The sequence below is a fragment of the Eublepharis macularius genome, chromosome 7 (assembly GCF_028583425.1).
Source record: "Eublepharis macularius isolate TG4126 chromosome 7, MPM_Emac_v1.0, whole genome shotgun sequence".
Classification (NCBI taxonomy): domain Eukaryota; kingdom Metazoa; phylum Chordata; class Lepidosauria; order Squamata; family Eublepharidae; genus Eublepharis; species Eublepharis macularius.
In genome coordinates, this window is record NC_072796.1 from 1,066,428 (window position 1) to 1,089,248 (window position 22,821).

At 47.4% G+C, this 22,821-nt stretch overlaps 1 protein-coding gene across 2 annotated transcripts in view; it reads right to left on the reverse strand.

The window, feature by feature from the left end:
- RRBP1 (ribosome binding protein 1) overlaps nt 1–22,821 on the reverse strand; it is a 79,700-nt gene that overhangs the window by 25,061 nt on the left and 31,818 nt on the right. For both annotated transcript variants that reach the window (XM_054984661.1, XM_054984660.1), the window contains 9 exons: nt 19,080–19,198; nt 15,663–15,816; nt 12,077–12,215; nt 10,853–11,034; nt 10,632–10,669; nt 8,836–8,926; nt 4,603–4,695; nt 3,991–4,083; nt 1,007–1,087 (listed from right to left, as the gene is read on the reverse strand). In XM_054984661.1, coding sequence (XP_054840636.1) covers nt 1,007–1,087; nt 3,991–4,083; nt 4,603–4,695; nt 8,836–8,926; nt 10,632–10,669; nt 10,853–11,034; nt 12,077–12,215; nt 15,663–15,816; nt 19,080–19,198 — 990 coding nt within the window. The remainder of the gene's footprint in view (nt 1–1,006; nt 1,088–3,990; nt 4,084–4,602; nt 4,696–8,835; nt 8,927–10,631; nt 10,670–10,852; nt 11,035–12,076; nt 12,216–15,662; nt 15,817–19,079; nt 19,199–22,821) is intronic.

Sequence of the window (22,821 nt, forward strand, 5' to 3'; positions counted from 1 at the left end):
CTCACCTCTGCAGGAGTATACCGCACACCCTGCAGCTGTGGACAAGTTTACATCGGGACCACAAAGCGTAGCATCCAGACAAGAATAAAAGAACATGAAAGACACTCCCAACTTGGTCATCCGGAAAAATCAGCAGTGGCTGAACATAGCCTAACTCAAACAGGATACAGTATCCTATTCCAGGACACTAAAATACTGGACAACACTTCCAACTACTTTGTCAGATTGCACAGAGAAGCCATTGAAATTCATAAGCATAAGCACAATTTCAACAGGAAAGAAGAGACCTTAAGAATGAATAGGGCATGGTTTCCAGTCCTGAAAAACAGCAGGCTAACAAAATACTCTATACCTGACAATAGCCCTGCAGAGAAGATTAGCGTATCAAGCACCAATCCATATGCAAAAGAACCTCCTCAGGATACAGTGAAGCCTCCCTCCATTAGCATTCCACACCCTGGGAAACTCTTACAGGATGACTCAGCTCAACCCCACCCCTCCTGAGTAGATATAAATGACCTGCCAACTTCTTTGCCACACTGTGACACTGAGAGATCTCTGTCTTTTGGTGCTACACCTCTGAAGATGCCAGCCACAGCTGCTGGCAAAACGTCAGGAACTACAATGCCAAGACCACAGCTATACAGCCCGGAAAACCCACAACAACCATCGTTCTCCGGCCGTGAAAGCCTTCGACAATACATACCCCAAACAATTCTTTCCACAGATTCTGCAATCCTGCAGTCCCTGAGAGGCATGAAGAACAGGGGGTCAACCAAGTTTTGTTGGGACCACCATAAAGAGCTGGTGCATGGCCATCGGCCTGGTGCCTCTCCCTCCCACAGCCCACCTTGGAGACGTCTTCCCTCAACAAGGGGACCAACATGAGAGAGCGTGTTCTAAGGAAGGTGCGCCTACCCTCATCCATCCTCACTGATTGCACAGGGATACAGTTTTATTTTCCACGTAAAACAGTCTCCATGTGAGTTTAGTTAGGAATACTTACAGACTCTGTTACTGTACTCTTCTTCTGTTGCAGGGCTTCTAAAGCCTTTTCCTTAAACTGTTGCAGCCATTCATCATAACCCTGAAAATTAAACAGAACACACGCCTAGAAAATCTCCTGCTGAAACCTTCTCTTCGATTTGGAAGGACACCAGTAACCTCTAATATACTACGCAGTCTATTTATGGATGAGTTTGATCTGGTTACCATGACTGGAACCTGGGATCTGTGAAGGCTTCTGCTTGTACTTTAGATCCTTGCTCACCCTGGCTACTGAAACAAGCAACGATTACATCAGCAAATCCCTAAGGGCTCCTATAAATCGATCACTAACTCAGGGCACCTCTCCTTGGGCTGTAAAACAGGCGACTTAAAAAGACATCCTCAGAGATCAACAACGTGGCCACTTATCACCTGGTCTCTCATTTGCCTTTCCTGGGCAAAACGCTAGAAAGAGCAGCAGCAAAGCAACTCCAGGTCTTCCTGGATATCGTATCTTCCCTATACACTTCCTCATGAGGTTTCAGGCCAAGCTACAAAGAGAGACAGTGCAGGTGGCTTTAGCTGATGAACTCCACCTGAGAACAGACACAGATGGTGTCTCTCTGTTGCTCTTACTTGCTTTATTAGCAGCCGCCCCATGGCGCAGAGTGGTAAGCGGCAGTACTGCAGCCCAAGCTCTGCTCACGACCTGAGTTTGATCCCGGCGGAAGCTGGGTTCAAGTGGCCGGCTCAAGTTTTACTCAGCCTTCCATCCTTCTGAGGTTGGTAAAATGAGTACCCAGTTTCCTGGGGGTATAGAGTGTAGATGACTGGGGAAGGCAATGGCAAACCACCCCGTAAAAAGTCTGCCAAGAAAACATCGTGGTGCGAGTTTCCCCCATGGGTCAGTAATGACTCAGTGCTTGCACAGGGTCTTTACCTTTACCTTTACCTAATACTGTAGGCCATGCTATCTTGTTGAGATGTCTGAAGGTAGAAGTAGGGATTAAGGGAGGAGCTTCGGACAGGTTTAAACTGCTCCTTATGGGTTGCTGTCGGACACCAGTTGCCATCACTATGGGACCTTCCTCATGGGGTTCCCCAAAGCTCAGTTTTATCCCCCATGCTATTAAATCTCTGTGTAAAGGTTCAAGAGTGGGCAGGAACTGGTTGGATTGGTGGGGTCCAAAGATAGTTTCTTCAGGAGAGGCCACACCACTGCTTCCTTCAACGCTCTGGGAAAATCTCCGGAGCTTAAGGAGGAATTAACAATGGCCTCCATGGAAGCTGGGAGCCTGTCAGTGCTAGCCTTCACCAGCCAAGACAGGCAAGGGTCCAAGGGGCAAGTGGTGGGTCTCATCGCCCACAAGATCCTGTCAACCTTGTCATGGGACAGCAGACTGAATTGCTCTAATACAGATCAGGAAGACGGCCAAGGGGCCTCCAGGTCTCTCACTGTATCAACCATGGCTAGCAGGCTGTGGTGGAGAGACAAGATTTTACCCCAAAAACAGCTCCCAAAGGCCTCACAGCTAATTTCCAAATCAACAGTTTGACAATCTCCCTGCAACAGGGAGACCAAGGACCAAATTATTTTGAGTAATTGTGCTGGGCGTGCGCTTGCGGACGCCATGGAAGCGGCGTAGAATTCCTTCCGCTGCTTTCGTTGCCACCTCATAGGATTTCATAAGCGACCTATAAGCTCTTCTTGCCTCTTCGTCCCGACCCCAGCTCCACCCTTGCTCAAGCTGTCTCAGCTTCTGCTTCATCCATCGTAGCCCCTCAGTATACCAAGGGGCCTGCCAGGTGCAGGGGCGAAGAGGCCAATGGGGAGTGATTTTGTCAATTGCTGCGGAAAGACAGACAGGCCAGTCTTCCACCAGTACATCTAACGAACCACCGGAGGACATCGGATCCCGCAGAACATTCTGGAAACCAATTGGGTCCATCAGTTTCCGTAGGCAAGCATAAATCTGCTCGCCATCTATGCAGGGGGGGAGCTGGTAAGCCTTCAAGATGAGTGGTCTGACCACAGCACTACTTCAATCATGTCTAGGTCCACATGAATCCCCGTCCCAAAAATCAAGTCCAGCGTGTGGCCCGCTTGATGCTTGGGGCTGATACAGATTGAGAGAGTTCCAAGGCTGCAAGGAGGCAGGTTCATCGGCATAGGTGTTGATCTCCCCCCTAAACCAAAAGCTTGGGGTATCCGGCCACTACCTCCAACAGACTCGGCAGGGTAGCTGCTGGTGCGCTAGGCAACCGATACACCAGACAGACAGCCAAACTCTCTTCAGCATCCCATGTCAGAGCCACATACTGCCAGCAGTCTTTGGGTGGGGAGCATCCTAAAGGAGAAAGACTCTCAAATGAACATCACACACACACACACCCCGGCCACTTGTCCAGGACTGCTGAAGGACTGAGAAACCTGGAGGAACCAGTTCCTTCAAGGTGATCGTCTCACTTTCCCCTGCCTCGGTCTCGGTCACACATACCAGGTCCGTGTTATTCACTGCAAAATAGTCACACAGTCTTCTGGTCTTATTGTTGATGGGCCTGGCATTACCCAACATCAGTGCCGGAGAAAGGCTTACTTTCCTAGCCCCACAACCGACATGCTTTGGGATGGGGTGCAGGTTAGAAGAGCGCCAAGCCAGACCGTGTCTCTGTGTTCTTCTGTTACAACACCTCGCCCCACCGCCAGACCTCCCCAGATCACTGGGATCCCCGACTCCATACCGGCCTCCTCACCGGTAATCATTTAAAGCCATTATGCAACTCACCTTTTTTCTCTTCCATATATGAAGCTGCTCTGGATACATCCGCAGAGCCCAGCACTATTTCTTTAGCCTGCAGGGTCCGTCCCTCAGCCCTACCCCTAGCAATGGCTGGCACAAGGGACTGATCCTTTTGCACAAAAGACACCCGCTGTACAACTTTCCCTTTAGCTCTCCCTCCCGCTGTTCGTTCTGTTAAAAAACCTAAACAAACGGTGCCTACCTGTTGCCCATCTGACATGACTCGGGGGAGGAGAGACGAGAGGGCCTCCTTTGTCTGTGCCTGGACTGCGCCAAGCTGCTGCTCCAGGGTTTCCTGAAAGAGCAAAGAGGGACAGAGGACGGCTTCTCGATGCTTTGCAATTAAAAATAATAAGTGCACACCTCCAGTGTAAAGTGCAAATGCAACAAACATGTATCACACAGGTGTGCTCAGAGATAATAATAATAGGATAATAATGATAATCGGTGTTTATATGCTGCTCTTCTAGACAGATTGGTGCCCCATTCACGGCAGTGAACAAAGTCAATGTTATTAATGTCCCCACAATGCAGTTGTGGAGTGGCTGAACCAAGGCCACCTGCTGAGCTCATGGCAGGAGTGGGAGTCAAACCAGCAGAGTGCTGGCTCAGAGCCCAGCCACTTAACCACTATGCTATAGCAGCTCTCTGCAGTTCCCTGGATTTGCTGACTTACAGGTTTTAACCTTTATATATAAATGACTTAAATGAAAAACAACTACCTACAATTTGCAAAGTTGCAGGAACATAATATTTATGTTGCCCTAGATTTCTTCAGCTATAAAATGCCATAGAGTTTTCCAGGATACCTCACCTTTGCTCTGGTTGATGAGAGCAACTTCTCTTCACATGCCTTCTCCGCTGAAGCCACGGCTTCCATGGCCTCCCAGTTCTTCTCCCGCAGGTCCTGTCAGAACAAACACAAACCACATCCCAGGACAGCTCTCAAGACAGGCAAGACTCCAAGCATTTTTTTAGGAAATTCAAGGTAATTTTCACCCTACTAAGACAACTTTATCTCGGTACTGACACTGTCCGTGTTGCTACTCCCTTGCTCCCTATTTTTCCCTTGGAAGAAGCTGGTTATCATCATAGATTTGGAAGGGGCCTTACAGACCATCTAGTCCAACCCCCTGCCCATTACAGGAACTGCTGTCCTTCCGCCCTCTCACCCCCATCTTTTTAATAACATCCCTTCAAATACTTAGAGGGAAAGTCTTTACTTCAAAAAAAAAATCAATACATTTTTTTTAAAAAAACATGTTCATCAAAATCAAACTTTCCTTGCTGGATTGTAACCTAAACTATACCTCCTTCTGTCAATATTCCTCAAATGGCTCTCTCTATCTACACACACTGCACACCTTTACCTTTAAGTTAATTGGGGAAGGTCTAGGGTCCCCAGCCTCCAGGTGGTGGCTGGAGATCTCCAGGAATTGCAACTGATCTCTAAGTGACAGAGATCAGTTCCCCTGGAGAAAATGGCTGCTTTCGAAGGTGGGCTGTACGGCATTATATCATTCTGAGGCCCCTCCCCCTCCCCAAACCCTGCCCTCTTCATGCTCCACCCCTAAAATCTCCAGGAATTTCCCAACCTGGACCTGGCAACCCTAGGAGGGTCTAACCTCATCCAGGTCCTCCGCAATATCCGATCCCATCTACGCATGTGCTTTCCTAGTCCTTTTGTTTAGAAAATGTCTATGCCCTCTCTCCAGAGACCTGTTTGAAGTGGCTCAAAAAGTAAAAAAATACAATGAAATCTTAAAGCCCATATAACAATTATCAGTAATAAACAAGCCATAAAAACAAGCCAGGCATAAAAACAACAGCCTAAAAATAATATAGATAAATCAGTGATTAGGCTCAAAGCAGATCATAAATCACTTTAAAAATATGGAACCCCTCCTAAAACCCTAGCTAAAATGAAACGTTTGGTCTGATGTCTAAAGGAAAGTAAGGTACGCAAACTGGGGACGTCTCAAGGAGGGGGCATTCCAGATCAACATGGCGACTGACTGACAGAGACACTCCGGTGGGCTCTCGTGCTGGTTCTGTTTCCTGGGCTTACTGCCAGGTAGGATTGGGAAACCAGCTGGATCCCGTATCAGTAGCCTCACAGACATGCTCCAGTTTATGCATACCAAGGGTGGATCGGGGGAGTTGGGGCTCTTTTTAAGTAGAGAGCTCAAGATTCCTCTGTGTCCTGAAAATGCAGCAACCATCAATGCAGGAATAGGCCGAGACCAGCCGCAGGCTGAGTAAATTTGCCAAGGATTATTTGTAAATAATAGCTGATATTTTTGGATGGTATTAAGATTGCTTTTTTTCCTCTTCTCGTATAAACTTTACAAGAAACCCTGACTCGAAACTAAAAACAATAGACTTGTGCTTTATTTTTTTTACCTGAATAAAGAGAGCTAGTAAAATCTACAACTCTTCATAAAATTAAAACACACTTGCTTACACTTCATTTGGACTTTGGATTTCAAAATATAATTCAGACACTAACCTTAAAATTATTTTGTTTAATTTTGTGTTTACAAAAGTTCTTGGCCCTTAATTGGACAAAGATTTCAATACGAAGATTGTCTTTTTATCTTTTATTTTAATTGACTATTAAAGGAGTATGTTTAAACATATCTAGGAATTTTGCCAGAATTTGGATACTATCTTCTCTTTTGTTTTCTTTGCTCTGTTGTTTTTTTAAGAAGAAATGAGATAATATAACGGACACTAAATTGTTTGGCTTGCCGGACTAACTCATAATAAACCTGTGTTGCTTTCAGATGACAAAAGTATCTGTTTCAAGTCATTTTATTATTGATTGAACTATATTATACAAGGAAGGATTTAAAGCTATAAAGCTGAAAAGCTGATTTCTTACAAATATATTATTAGGCTTTGCTGGAACTGTTTTTCTCTGTCTTTTTTTCCTTTTGAAAAAAAATGGCTGAAAGCAAAGAATTAGGGAATTTCGCAAACTGAACTCTATTGCCCCCTATAGGTTGGAATTGAATTACATGATTCCAACTCTGTAAAATTCATAAATAGAACTCTACTACCACCTGCTGGCTGGAATTTCATTCCAAATCTATCTGCTAGAGCAAAGGATGGCCCCACAGGCTTTAACAGAGGAGATTCTAATTACTTGGGGGGTGGGGGGTCAAACAGAGGTGTGTTTGGGCTTCCTTGCTCTTCAATCGCTACTTAAATGACATTGTTCCAAGCTAGTCAGGCCCTGATTTCTTTCCACCATCTTGCGGGTGGGGGTGGGGGGGTCAGAAAGTATCGATTGCATATATACAGATGACGTGGTGTTGGTGTCCCTAACTTGTATCCGTTTAAGGAGGATGCTGAACAAACTGGGCAATTTCTGTAAGGGTGAGGCCTTAAACATCAACTTTGCCAAGACAAAAGTAAAGTTCTTTGGGAAGTGACCTTGATGATTTAAATGGTCAATAGAGGCCAATCCCATTGAACAACGCAGACAATTCAGTATCTTGGGGTGACAATCAGTGAAACCTTCTCATGGAAAGCTCACCTGGCCATAAGAAAAGCCTCAGTTTTGAACACCACTGGGACCATCGTTAAATTTTACACCTCGAAAGGAGGATTTTTAGTGTAAGGCTACCCCACAGCTTCTACGTGGTGCAGAGATCTGGAGGTGGAATGAACATCTGACCTTGATGCTGGAACCAACCCCAAACCTCTTGTAAAGAGGATTCTAGCTTTGTCTCATGGCACTCCAGCGGCTTTAGTGTGGGCTGAACTTGGGTTACCTTCTATCAGAGCCCATTTGCACTTGGCCTTATTTAGATTCTGGAGAAAGCAAAGGAATCTCTCTGCTAGTCCACTCTTAAGGCAAAGCAACACAGTGCTGCATTCAGACACAGTTGACTCTGCTGGCTTTTAACAATATCCTCTGCTGTTATTCCCTTTCGGGGTGTCCCCTTGCTCTCTCTCAATATGCGAGGCTGGAACTTTAAGATGGATGTTGCATTGGACAGAAGTACAACTCCCTGTTCCAAATTTTCTCCCTGGTCCAAGTTGTTCAAGAGGGACCATGACAGAGCCTCTTATTTGACCATAATCACCTTTCCTGGTCTTAGAATGGCTTTAACGTCTTAGAGGTTTCAAACCATGCCCTCAGCCTTTCTAGACAGTTGTTACACACAAACACCAACTGATACCGGTTTCTGTCTTTGTGGTGCTTCAGTCCCCGAAGACCTTCCCCATTATCTTTTGTTCTGCCCTTTGTAGACAGAGTCCAGAAATAAATTTCTTGGGGAAATCTCAAAAAACATTGATTCTTCCCCTGTGGTGGAAAAATTAACCCTCCTTCTTTGCCACCTGGATCTACACATCTGTTATCTGTGACATCTACACATCTGTTATAGTTTGCCCTGGAAGCTAAGAAAATCAGGGCTCCAGCTGTGCTTAATGGATGAGACACCTTCACCCATGTTTAACGAAGGTGCTTATGTGTTTTAAGTAATTTTTATATGTTTTAAATCATTGTTTGGTGTTTATGTTTTGCTTATGTGTTTTATTTGAGTTTTATTCGCTTGATTGTGATGGCCTTTGGCCACATGCAATAAATATTCTGAATTTGAGGTAGCTACATAGTCTTTGCTTGCTCCTTGGTGTGTGTGTGTGTGTGAGTCAAGTGGCATTAGAAACAACCACGTCATCACAGCCTTCCCATTTAATCTGAGTACATGGTATTAGACTGTACAGTGTCCACAAATTACCAAAAAGTTGTGGGACTCCAGACCCACCCAGAAGTGATTTCTATACCACTGTCATGACATCCAACATAAGTCACAGGTAAAGCCTCGGATCTGCCACTGCTTATGGACCCATCACCAATTTCTGTAACTTCAGATTCATAATGCCAATCATTTCATTAACTCTGAAGATTAGTGACTCAACAGTAAAGTGGGTTGAAGGGGAAATTAAACAGGCATTTTGGGACAATGAGTAATGACACCAATACAGCTAGTCTAGTCTATATTTGCCTTAATCTGCAAGTCTGATTGTTACTCACATTGTTTTTTACTTTCAGCTGTTCGACTGTATTGTTCAGTTCTGCAGCTTCTTTCTCTAGTGTGGAGATTTGCGCCATTGATTCCTGGAGCCTGAAGAGAGACAGAGACTCTGAGCATTATTCTCTGCCTGCTGCTTGCTCAGAATTTCACCCCCCAGCCTCCCAGCACCCATTCTGGGGATGTGCGTATACTATTAAGCATAAGGGCCTGTCCATATCATCGATGCTGCGAAGCAATCTTTTCATCTCCCTCGGTGTGCTCAAAACACACTTGGCAATTTTCTAAAAATGAAACTAGCCTTGAGAGAAAACTTCATTTGAGGTCTTTACTTCAGAGCGGTCTAGATAATTTTTCACTTAGAAGTGCCTGGAGCGGAGCTACCACCATGCGCTTGCAAACTTTGCCGCAAAAAAACCTGGATTTGAGACTGGTTGACATTTGTTGAGGCCCAAGAATCCAGGCTTTATAAAAGGACTCCCCGGTTCATCCACTGGATACTGGCTCAACCCCCAGTTGTTGTTGCCCGCTTGGCTCCGGCAGTATTTGGTCTGAGAAGAAGTCCCTGGCCCTGGTCTGTGAAATCTAACGGGGATTACGGCAATCTCTGCAGACTGGAGCAGGGTCCGGAGATAGTCACGGGGACAGCAAGAGGCTCCTCCCCAGCAGGTACTGGACAACGAAGAGGACTAGCTGCCCCTCCACGGTGAGTGCTACACGCTGAATGCTGTCAACTCGCTTTGCTCCCAGCTACTGAGCCTACCGGCAGGTGGGTAAAACCCCCCTTGGGCCAGTCGTGCCACAGCTAGTACCAGGTCTAACTTCCCATCCCCCACCACCTTGGCCACAACGCTATCCCTGCCTGCCTGGCAGTATCAACTTTTGCTGCTTTCCTGAATGTGAGACGGCTGGCTGGCAGAGGCTGCCAAAGGCATGGCTCTCATTGAGGACCTGGCCAGCAAAGCCTGCCAGCTCTGCCCACTGCCCACTGCTCCCGCCTCCTCCAGCAACCACCACGATATGACCATAGACTGACAAGGACAGTGCATGGTACTCCGGCAAGGGCAGAAATCACCGGTTAAATGCATGATGCCCCCAACTTATCTAGCTATTCTCCCACCTCAACTATGCATTCCTAGAGAGCCAGTTTGGTGTAGTGGTTAAGAGTGTGGGACTCTAATCTTGAGAACCAGATTTGATTCCCCACTCCTCCACTTGAAGCCAGCTGGGTGGCCTTGGGTCCGTAACAGCTCTCTCAGAGCTCTCTCAGCCCCACCCACCTCACAGGGTGGTTGTTGTGGGGAAAATAATAACATACTTTGTAAACCGCTCTGAGTGGGTATTAAGTTGTCCTGAAGGACAGTATATAAATCAAATGTTGTTATTATTATTAGAACAGAGAGGCACCACATCCCCTCCCTCTCCAGAGCAATTAGTCGGCCCTTGTGTGAAATGGGATGGGGGATTAGATGAAGCGCTGCTCCGATCTTATGTCCTTCTGGCCTTAGGAACAGTTTCCAGCTTGGCCTCAGATCCAAGCCAGGGTAGCCTGCCTGGCTGGAAGCTGCCTCCCTCCGACTTCCACTCTCTGCTCTGCTGGATGAGGTTTCACTCCCAGCTATGAGGATGCAAGAGGCAGACTCTTCCTGGGCAACGTCTTACAGGCGAAGTGTCCCGAACACCTGCAATGCCCCACAGGAGCCTTAGGACCACCTGGCAGCAAGGGCAATCCCCTTGCAGCAGCCCCAGGAGCCGATGACTGTCCCCAGCCCAACAGGTTTAAACTCACCAATCTTACCTCAACTGCAGCAGGCGCTCTTCGGCCTGGTTTGCTTCCTGCAAGTTAAAGGGGGAGGAGAGGGAAAGGGAATTCGTTACTTGACTTCAGAGACATCCTTTGTGTCCGAAATACAGCGAGCAGCACATGGACTCCAGGCTGCCACACTGCACTGGCCCTGGCCACGGACAGCTTTGTGACCAAGCGGCCAGAAGAAGAGGCTGCCGCGGCAAGCCTGGTACCTCTTGGCCTTTCTCCGCTTCTCGTGCCTGGCTTGCCTCCAGGAGGCCTTCCAGCAATTGGACTCTCTCGGCAAACTGCACGTTCTTGGTGGCGGCTTCGGACAGTTTTGCCTGCAGACTGTCGACCTCCTCCAGCTTATTCTTCAGTTCCAGTTTGGAGCCCAGCAGCTGAGACTCAAGTTCTGTTAACAAAGTGGGAAATGGACAAAACGCGGAGGCTGAAGAAAACGCACAACATCTCGTAAGAGATAGCCACTTAAAAGAGAAAAAAAGGGGTAACCGTTTGTAGGTAAAGTTCTTCTAACACCACACAACCTGCCTGGTTTAAAACAGTTAAAATATAGTGGAAGATCATTTCTTTCAGATGCTTTGCCTGGTCTTCCCTTCAGACAGAGCCACTGCAGAGCAGAAGCAGCCAGAAGAGAGGAGCAAATGCGACCAACCTATTTACTCCCATGTAGACCTCTGTGGAAGTGTTGTGCCTTCTGTCTAGTGAGAACTAAACCTTCTCAAAGAGACCCTCTAGGCATTTCATGCAGAACTCACTGGTCCCCAAGTCTACTAGAAGGAGCCAGATTCCACACCCCAAACATGAGACTAACTGGACAACTGGGCCACCGCGCTGGGGGGGGGGGCGCTGCCCATCTTGCACCGCCACAGAGTTTCGTCAAATGTTCTGCCACCCCAGCCAGCATCATCTTGGTCTCGCCTGGGTTACATTTCAGTTTGTTTACCCTCAGCCCTTCATCCGCAGCATTATTAAGACACTGGCTTCCCTGGAGGCTCAGATAATGAAATAAATAGCAAGATGCCATTGGCGTACTGGTGACAACCTGCTCCGGAGCGATGGATGATTTCAGCCGGGCGTTTCCAATAGAGATTAAAGCACACGGGAGACCAAAGGGACTCCTGCGGCACCCCACACATCAGGGCCCAACTAGCTGGTCCTGCTCCCTTATAGAAACTGTTGGCTTCTTGTCAGCAAGGGAAAAAAAGAGCCAAGCCAGCTGAGGACTATGCCCTTGATGCCAGACACTGATTCGAGTCAAGCCATCAAAATATTCTGGTCAAACACTGGGGACAGAACAGGATCTACAGCTGTGAGATACAGCTTTATCCAACTGTGGCCAAAGGCCGTCATCCCAAGCCAACAGTCCCAAAGGTCCCACTTGTGCCCAGCCGTCCCGGCCTCTTCGCAGGTGTGCTCGAGCACTCAGGGCTTACCTGCCAGAGCCGACTGCTGCTCTTTTGTCTTGTCCAGCTCTGCTTGCAAGCTCTGGTAGTTGACCTGGGATTTGCAAAGATCCTTGCTGACCTCCTCCAACCTCTTCTGCAGGGGAGACTCCTGCTCTTTATGGGATTGCTGCACAAAGGGGGAAACAGTTGACCAGGGAGGCCACTCCTAGCATTGCAGGCTAGTTCCTAAAAGCTACATTGGACAGCCTGGAGCATTCCTTTCACACCCTGCTCCTTCCTGCTCTTGCCCAGGGATCTGACAGTACACACATCTAGTGTATGCATTTACTTGATTCGCGCCCTGCTTTCTCCCCAACAGGGACCTCCCCAAATAGTTCACATGGTTTTCCTCTCCTCCATTTTATTCTCACAACAACCTTGTGAGGTAGGTTAGCCTAAGACTGCGTGGCTGGCCCAAGGTCGCCCAGCAAACTTCCACAACAGTGTCGCATCTCCGCATCTCCCGGATCCTAGCCGGAAACTAACAACTCCACCACGCTGATTCTGCCTGGGATGCAACCACTTGACAGTTTCCCAATACATCCACATTTAGCAGGACAGACAGCAATTTATATCCATCGCTTTTGTTTTCCACCCCTTTTCCAAGAAGCTCAAAGGGCGTACAGAGGGGTCACACATTTTATCCTCACAAGAAATCCAAGGTAGGTCAATCTGAGTGACTGGCCAAGCCGGCCCCATCAAATGAATGCATGGAGAGGGGTCTGACCCAGGTATCCCCTCCAGGGCCAAAACTGTATCTGCAAAACTTTATAGAGTATTGCCAATGAACACAGGCACATACGCAGTTCCTTCGCCTGCAGGGAAAAGAAGTCCACTGGTGGATCATGATACAAAATCCATCCCACCCAACGTTCTGCTCCCACAGTGGCCACTCAGAGGCTTCAGGGAAACTCACAAGAAGGATGGCAGGGGTGGGACGGCTGCCTCCTGGGACTCAGGACCGGGCAGAATGCCAAGACACGACGGCAAGGACCTGCCAAGCAACTCTCAAAAGACTTCACTGCAGGCAGTGAAAGATCTTTCTTGAAAAGCTGCTAGTATGGTGAGCTTCCTCCGTCTTTGCCAGGAATAATGTCCACATGCTGGCATCAAACATATATAGGCTTCCAGAGCACGGGCAAATCCGAAAATCCCCTCCCCCCAGTCTAACGGTCGGCAGGAAAATAGCAGAACAGATGTAAGGGATTTTCAAGGTGGTGGTGTCTGTGCAGGCGCCTCTTCCCAGACTAAAGATAGCGGGCGCTCTGGTGCAGTTCAGGGGAGCGTACAGATAACAGCAGGAACAAACGCCTCCCTTGCATCGCAGGTCCAAAAGGCAAGGCAAGTAACATTGCAGTCCAGTCAAAGAATTGCCTCAGCATTTACCCATAACCTACCACAAAGCGTTAGACTACAATCATAACAACGGGGGGGGGGGGTTGCTGGGTGTGACAGGTGACGCTAAGCACCCGACAACGACACTCCAGCGCCCCAGGCTTCTCTTCTACCTTCCCAAGGTTGCTTCTGAGGGGGCATAAACAAAACGCTGCCTGGTATTCTAGATGGCGTCCTGCTAGAGGTTCCCTCTGTAAAACGGAAGGAAATCCCTGCGTGTGAAGCAGATCCCAGGGCCTGCCACCGGGAAGAAATGATGGTTCTAAATGGACCCTGCCCTGGAGCCAATCTGCTCTCTTGAGTCCCAAGCTGGGAAAGGAGAAACCTGCCACAACCACACCTGCTTCGGAGCACACAGGGTGGCCGTGGCCGATCCTCGGTCTCCACTGAGTGTGTTCCCAACAGGTGGAGATTTTCTTTCAAGCGACTCCCTCCCCGGTGCTCCGGCAGCAGAGCTGTGGCAAGTCCCGTGTCTCTTTCCTACGTTGGGCAGTTCACCAACAAACAGACACGCTCAGTTACAAAGCAGGAGCTTGTCAGAGCCGCATTTTCAGCTTTCGGGCTCATGATTTTTGTACACTTGACTGGGACAGATCAAGTGTGAGCACATGAGACAAAGGCCGTTGGCGATGCTTAGACACATTCTAAGGACAGGCTGCAGGCTTAAGAAATCCAAATCACGCGGATGCTCAGGGGCCGTTCTGGGATGGTGGAGGTCTCCAGTGTATCGTCCCCCAGATGTAAGTGGCATCAACAGGCCTTCCTCTCTCACTGGTAAGAAGAGCCCCTTTCCTAACACATTCTAACCAGGGAAAACTTTATATAAACCAAACTGATTGTGCAGTGCTAAATGATCCAAGAAGGAATGGCGCCTGTGAAAGAGAGGCTCAAAAGCGCACGCGACGTGTGCGTGAATACGTCCCAAAGATGTAGGAATCCTATTCTTCTAGGTATTTCACAATAAAAAGAGAAGCTCAATGGAGGAACAGACATGTGTGATCCAGACCCAGGAAACCTTTCTTAAGTGGCAAACAAAATATTAGCCATGAAAAAAAATCATGCTTTTTCTTTTGACCACAGACAAGTGCAGTCATGTGCCCCATGTAGACTGCAATAGTAAAGACAGCTTTTGGCACAACAGAGTTAGAATCACAGAGTCTGAAGGGGCCTTAGAGACCATCCAGTCCAACCCCCTGCCCACTGCAGGATCAGCCTAAAGCATCCCTGACAAGGATTCGTCCAGCTGCTCCTTGTAGACAACCAATGAGGGGGAACCCACCACACCCCTAGGCAACCGATTCCACTGCGGGATTGCATTTAATGTGAAGAAGTTTTTCCTCATGTCCAGCTGGTACCTTGGTGGCTGTAGTTTAAATTCATTATTCCAAGTCCTATCTTCTGCTGCTAACGGGAATAGCTCCCTTCCCTTCTCTGAATGGCAACTTTCCAAATACTTAAAGAGAGCAACCCTGTCTCCCCTCCACCTCCTCTTCTCCATAGCAAACTTTCCCAGGTCCCTCCGTCTCTCCTCGCAGGGCTCAGTCTCCAGGCCCCTGGTCATCCTGGTCGCTCTCCTCTCCACCCGTCCCAATTTGTCCACATCCTTTTTGAAGTGAGGCCTCCTGAACTGCACACAACACTCCCAAGTGAGGACTGACCAACACGGTATATAGTGGGACAATGACATCCTGTCATTTGGATGTTATGCCTTTGTTAACACACCCCAAGATTCTGTTCTTTGCTGCTGCATCACACTGACTGCTCACGTTTAGCTTCCTATTCCGCCACATCGCAAGATCTTCTTCACACACACCGCTACCCAGAAGTGGATCCCTCATCCAGCATGCATGCTTTGCAGTCTTGTTACCCAGGCAGAGAACCCGGCACTCATCCGTGATAAACTGCAACTTATTCAAATGTGCCCACTTTCCCCGGGCCTTTAGACCCCGTTGAATTCTACCCCTTTCTTCAAGGGTGTTTGCTAGCCCTGCAGCACTCCACTGGACACCCCCCTCCAATCAGACGGGATGCCACTGACAACTACTCTTTGGGTGGGCATTATCCAGCCAGTTCCACTTCCATCTAACCATCCTAGAGTCCAGTCCACCACTTTGCCCATCCAAACATCATGAGGACCCCTAGGAAAAGCTTTACTGGCCGTAGAGATGGCATTACTGACCTCGAGCTGGCAGATTTGTCCCTCATAGGCAACAACTCTCGTCTCCAGGGCCTTTCTCTGCTCCTCTGCCTGCTGTAACAGCTCCACATTTTCAGTCAGCTCTTTGCTTAGTTTGCTACATTCTTGACGTAGTTTGGCCAGTTCAGTATTTTGCCTGAGGAGCAGAAAAGAGGACGTGCATCACCACCAGTCTGATAACCTACCTGAAAAGGCCAGCCTCCGTGTGACAGCGGAAATAAGGGAAATGTGCCAGTCCCTGATTTCCACGCCCCTTAATGGAGTTAGTTTCTTTGTCCAGAGAATCTTCCTGCGAAGTGGTGTAGGGCAGGGCGCTGTTTGGGTGTCAGGGCCCCTTTATCCAACCCAGTGGACTTCTGAGGCCCGTTCCTGAGCTTCGTGTAATAATAAACCAACTGAATCATGTCGTGTGAGCGTCAAGTGCATGTTGTGATCTTCACTAGAAGCCCTGAAGAAAGCATCCCAATTCTGCTTCCTGCTGCCCTCGAACCACGCTCTCTGGCCTCTCTCTGGGAGATTCCCCTCCTTCCACCCTTAACACGCATTATGACCTGTATCAGTGATTATAAATGGGAGGTAGTGAACATCTTAGCTCCAGTTTATATCAAAGCGAACAATACTCTAACTTAAATCTATGACTATAATTTGTGTTACCTATGATGACGACCAAAGTGAACCTCCATGTTCAAGCACTGGGCATGCATCTGACGAAGAGAGCTGTGGTTTGCGAAAGCTTATGCTACAATAAAGTTGCATCTGACGAAGAGAGCTGTGGTTTGCGAAAGCTTATGCTACAATAAAGTTGGTTAGTCTTAAAGGTGCTACTGGACTCTTTACTATTTTCCATGTTCAGGGGCATGAATGCCAATTTTGGTGGGAAGGTAGCTGGTTGTTGCCTTTATTCCCTGCTAGTGGGATCCCCAGAAGCAATTGGCTGGCCAGCGTAGGAAATAAGACATCAGACTACCGAAACCTCTGATCATGGTCTGATGCGATTCAGCAAGACTCTTACTCTTTTAAAAGGTACAGAGCATGTAGTTATCCTACCCTCGTTTCTACAGAGGAGTTTTAAAATATTATTCAGTGATCCCACGGCTTCCTCTGCATGTTTAAGCTTGTTACCGAATTATTAATGCGCATGGGAAGAAAGGAGATGGCAGGTTTTTTTAATGTGGAGGAAAAGGCATTCTAGGCATGCTCAGAAATACTTTTCTTCCAGAAATCAGCTTGTGCTGAAAAAAAACTCTTAGACTCAAGTCCAAGTGAGATCTTTGTACAAATTAAATAATTAGAAAAGACAAATTAGAAAAGGCTAGCCATGTTAGTCTACAATGGCAAAACCAAAAAGCAATTTGGTGCCCTCATAACAACACATGGACTGTCGGTCCAGCTTTCATGATTAGAGTCTCTTTTATCAGATGCATGAAGTGAGTTCTCAGGCTGCAGATACTGCTATGCACATGGAAAAATGTTCACTGGTAAGGAAGAAAAGCGCATGCTATGAAGCTATGGTATCTATGATAATCAATGGTAAATGTTAATTCTTTAAAAGCTCATAGGCAAGAGAAATAGAAAACTAGTGGTAAGCCCCATTGAATAGAACGGTGAATTGAATCCTTTCAGTCGCCCCATCTGCCTCTGCTCTCCTGCTTACTTTTATGCTCTGTAAGGGGGCAGCGACAGGAGGGGAGGGGATGAGCTGGGGAGAGCGGGCCAAAGCTAGCTGGGCTTCAGCATCCAGGGACTAGAATCACTTTTCAAAACTGATACGGGAGGGCAGCCCTGCCTGGGGACGACTCACCCGACTCCCCGCTCCCCGGACGAGAAGACTTTTCACACCTCCCCCGTTTTCCCTCCCCCATTAGGCAGCGGGCCGTTTGCTTTGTTTCAGGTTAGCAGAAATGTTCTTGACATATGTCAAATGTAATTAAATAAATAAATAATAATATATATATGCAGCTTAGTACTTGTTGAAAGAGACTGATGACTCACTTAATTCAGTGGGGCTTATTCCCAGGTAACTTGCACCTCACCTACATTTAACAGACAGCGCCCGCCAGTGTCCCGGCTCGGTTCTTGGGCTGGGGAGTCTTCTTGATTTCTGCTTCCTCCTGATGTTTGTTTTGCACCATATCCCATTACATAATAAATTAAGTAAAATCTATTCTTTAATAACCCTGTCCCTGGTTGTTGTGGGTTTTCCGGGCTGTATTGCCGTGGTCTTGGCATTGTAGTTCCTGACGTTTCGCCAGCAGCTGTGGCTGGCATCTTCAGAGGTGTAGCACCAAAGGACAGAGATCTCTCAGTGTCACAGTATGGCAAGGATGTCAGCAGGTCATTTGTATCTACTCAGGAGGGGTGGGGTTGAGCTGAGTCATCCTGTAGGAGTTTCCCAGGGTGTGGAATGCTAATGGCGGGAGGCTTCACTGTATCCTGAGGAGGTTCTTTTGCATATGGATTGGTGCTTGATGTGCTAATCTTCTCTGCAGGGCTGTCCCTGTCCCTCTTTCTTAAGGAATTATTATTATTATACTCACAGTAACATAAAGCCACATTATTTGTTTTGTTCTTTTATTTATTTTGGATCAGGGCCATATGGGGGGGGAGATGGAGTTTTTGTCTGGGGGCTCCTGGGGGGCTCTCAGCAGCCCTGCCAACAGTCCTTAACAGACCCCACAGACCACAGGTTAACACTGCTAGCGTACAAAAACATAGAGAGAATTAAAGCTAAAAAGCCAAAAGTATTCCTCCCACGGGATATTTAAGAAAATACTCCACAATTCTAATTTTTATCCAACAAGCATGGCCGATTCTGCACGGCTTACCTGAAGCCGGGATGCTGCGGAACATGCAGAAGTTTGGGTTTTCTCACACGAGTTCTGCGTGATGTCGCGCAAAACTCGCACGAGAAAACGCAATCTTCTGCATTTTCCCCACCATGTTCCGCAACATCCCGGCTTCAGGTAAGCCGTGCGGAATCAGCCCATATTAAAGTATAAGTTCAGAGAAAGGCCGTCCAACAGCAAGATGCTGCTTTTCCTCCTTGGCTACTCATAAGCCTGTCTGAGCTCTTGGGTTTAACTTCAGATCTACTGAACATAACTTTGGAGACCTGCAAGAGTCAGAGATTTGAGAGGTGCAGCTGCAGCCTGCTGAAGTCGATAGAATTTCCCTTTCTTCCTCAAGGGTCACTGTATCTCTGAGATATTTGACTTTGCTACCCAAAACTATTTATCATTTACTACACGCAATTAATAACTTGAGTCAGGTTTCTGCAAACATTTTACTACCAATTCTTCTGTTAGAGCAACCTATAGCCTAGTTTGTAAATGATGCTCATATTCACAATCATGGTGTACCAATTTTTACGCTGAAATGATCTCTCTCTTTCCATCTTACTTGCTCTCAGTCTGGCTTGTGGCTTGGTTTAAAGCGTCTCTGAGGATGGAATTTTCTTGCTGCAAACGAGCCAGCTGGTTGTTCGGGCCATTCTCCAGCTGTTCTTGAAGTGTCCGAATCTGAAATCAGTTTGGAAAAAAATCTGACTATGCCTACTAGGGGCTTGATGTAGAAAACCGATAACTTTAAAGACACAACCTGAATGTTACTTGGAGGCAACAGAGATCTCTTTTCAGCCCTACCTAATCTCTCTCCTTCATAAGCTGACTGGCATGCTGAAAATGTGCTGCGTGGGCCAAGTTAAGTTGTGGGAAGTTACTACATCATTTCATCACACCTGTAGATTGTAAGTCAAGCCACAGTTACCTGCCACAATTGTAAAAAAATGGTGTGGTGAGAAACCTCTGTGATTAGTGGTCTTAAAATATGCTTATCCAAGCACAAGGACCTTGGGGGAATCCCACTGCCCCACAGCCTCCCCCCACACCATCCACTTTTCTTCTTTCTGAAGGAAGTTTGAAATGGAATCCCCCAAGAGGTGCCTGGCAAGCAGGGCTTTTTTTCAGGGGGAACGCGGTGGAGTTCCGAAACCTCTTGAAAATGGCCACATGGCTGGTGGCCCCGCCCCCTGATCTCCAGACAGAGGGAGTTTAGATTGCCCTCCGTACCCCCGTTCCTTGCTTTTCCTCTGGCCAGGCATCTTCGCAGCCAGGAGTGAGCAAGGGAATAAGCCAGTGTGTCACGTGAAGCCGTCATGAAGACAAAGAGTGGCTCACACACCAACTTCCCCTGGTTTTATAGAGCCTAGCTAACCACAGATAGGGCCATATTCACACAACCACACAAACCATAGCTAGCTTAATTAACCTTAATTTTCTATCAGCTGCATCTACTGTACCAACCAGCAACCAATCTGGCCATGCCGACCTATACTTCTGAAACTTCACAGTTGGATTACTGCAATGCACTATACATGGGGCTGCCCCTGAGAACAAGTCAGAAACTACAACTGGTCCAGAACGTGGCAGCCTAACTACTGTCAGGGGCTAGCTGCTGGGAACTGCCCATTTTGAAACAGTAACATTGGCTGTAGTATAACAAATGGTTTCATGTAATATCTGAACAGAACCGAAGTTTAAAGCCCCATGCATGTAGATAAATGACTGCTCAGAGCAGTTTGCCTGCTTCACACAGCACCCCAGCATCTCGCAGGATAAAAGCCTCTTGAGGCTTCACAAAGCAATAATTATGGCTTGACAGCACCCCAAACCATAATCACAGCTTGGCATGATATCTGAATGGAGTTTCTGCACATTCTTGCTCTCTGCCCAGCCATATTTCTTTCTCTGAAATGTTTTCCTTTCTTCTGAAATCACTGGCACACACTAAAAGTGCAATTAAAATGTAGAATTTACACAACAGTTTGCCACGTAAAAATCTCTACTGCTGCCCTTGCGTGTGTGACACAAGTTGCAACCGACTCGGGGACACTCCACGAAGTTCCACCGCAGGGGCTGCAGGCGAGGGACGAGCGGAGGTGGGGGCTGCTGCTGCCTGCCTCTGCAGAGCCACCCTGGGGTTCTGGGGCGGTCCCCCGTTCAAGTGCTGACCGTGGCCTGCCTGGCTTCGTTTCTGACAAGGTCAGGCCAGTTCGGGCTATTAGGACTGCCTGTTGAGGAGCCCCCAAACGCCCTTCTGTAAAGTTCTGCCTTACAGCCTCTCCTAAAACGAGCAAGGAGCCCCTCTCATGCACTGCAGGTTGGATATCAAGTTCTAACATCTCTGTACACAGCAAATTCTAATAGATTCCCACTAAAAACCTAAAATCAAGAAAATGGGAGTGCCATGATATGCAGACTGCGAGCTTGCTCTCCGTTCAAGGATTTGTATGTTTCATTTCTGTTCACCCACACATTATTTCATGCTGGTGGGCTAGCATGTTTTCACTCGCTTTCAGGCAAATTACAGTGTGTTCATGCCTGCCAATTCACTGCTTGACTACTGCACACTGCGCTTTTGAAGAACAAATGCAACAGACAGCGCAACACATGAGGCTGGCCGATGGAATCTGTTAATACATTCAGCTTCAAGACAGACTTCCAAAAATGTGCTGGAAACATTTACAAGCACTCTAAACTGGTCTAGTTGCGGGGAGACCCTGTCTTGAGGTAATGGGTGGATTGCTATTGACTAAGCTGCTAGCCTGAGTAACACGAGACAGCGAGAGCTAAGCTACAAGAGACGAATCACACGAGGAGGAGCACGTGAAGGGAGTTGCAATGATAGCCAGGAAGCTGAGTTTTAAAAGAGATCAGAAGGCTTTGTCAATTTCCCCTCTCTACAAAGCCAGGGGGATCACTGCTCAGAAAGTTTATTTCCTCTTTGCCTCAGAGAAGGGGAGGTGAAACTGACAGAGCCTTAGGGAGGCAAAGAGGAAATTAACAAACCCTCTGAGCAGTGATATCTCTGGCTCTATAGAGAGGGGAAATTGACAAAGCCTTCCGATCTCTTTTAAAACTCAACTTCCTGGCTAACATCGCGACTCCCTTCACGTGCTCCTCCTCGTGTAATTCGTCTCTTGTAGCTTGGCTCTCAGTTAAAAATAAGGTTAAGGAGCTGGAATGTATGAATACATCATATGTAATTCTCTTAGCTTTACCACATTATTGAAACAACTCATAGCCCTTATTTCTTTGAGATTTTAAAATGGAAGATATGCTAAAGCCAATTCAAATTGTGGTTTTCTACTTGTGGCTGACCAGTCAAGCTGGATAGCCCAGGCAAACCCAATATCAACAGATGTTGAAAGCTAAGCAGGGTTGGCCTTAGTAAGTAATTGGATGGGAGACCTCCAAAGAAGACCAAGGTTACAGAGGAAGGTAATGGCAAACCACCTCTGTTAGTCTTGTGCCATGAAAACCCCACTTGGGGGGGGGGATCACCATAAATCAGCTATGACTTGACAGAACTTTCCACCACCATTTGTGGCTGAAGAGAAGACTTCACAAATAGGGGTGTGCATTAAGAAATTCCTGAGCCAAAAATATATATTGAAATTGCTCTTTCAGGCCATTACCATGATTTTCGGGAATGGTAACAAAACCCAGATACCAGGGAATTATGAAACTCCTTCCCCAAGTGACTGGTTAAAAAACAGTCACTGTAGCACCCCCCCCCCCCAAAAGCCACCCACTCAGTTCTTTGTGAGTACTGGAGACACTTTATTAAAGGGCTCACAGAAATGGAGTCTGGACCCCTTGGTCCAATTCACTCAAAACTTGGAGGTTGCATACTGGACAAGCAGCAGTAACTTTGCTACAATTTTGGTTCTAGCATTTGGTTGAAAAAACAGCTGCTCCCCCCCCCCAAAAATGTCCCCCCAGAGGGAATAATGGCAGACCTATGGGGGGGAGGGAGCTGCAACAGAAACCTTCCTCGCTTTATGAAAGGAAACAAACAGACCACAACAAGGAGGATGGCAAACACAGTTTTCAGTGGAAAGGCAAAAAAATGTTATTGTCAGTCAGTAAGACTGTAAGAGTAGGAAAATGAAATGAACACAGAGGTTTTTTTTAATGCCAGTGGCTGGCTGAAGCTCTCCTGGGCCAATTCCAGACAGGCACAAATAAAGCGAGTGCTTTCGCTTTTCCAGCGACCTCACTCGTAAAAACCCGTAATGTCCCGTCCCTGCTTACCTCCGGTTCATGGCGCTGTGTTGCGCTCCAGAAGTGGACGGTGTGAA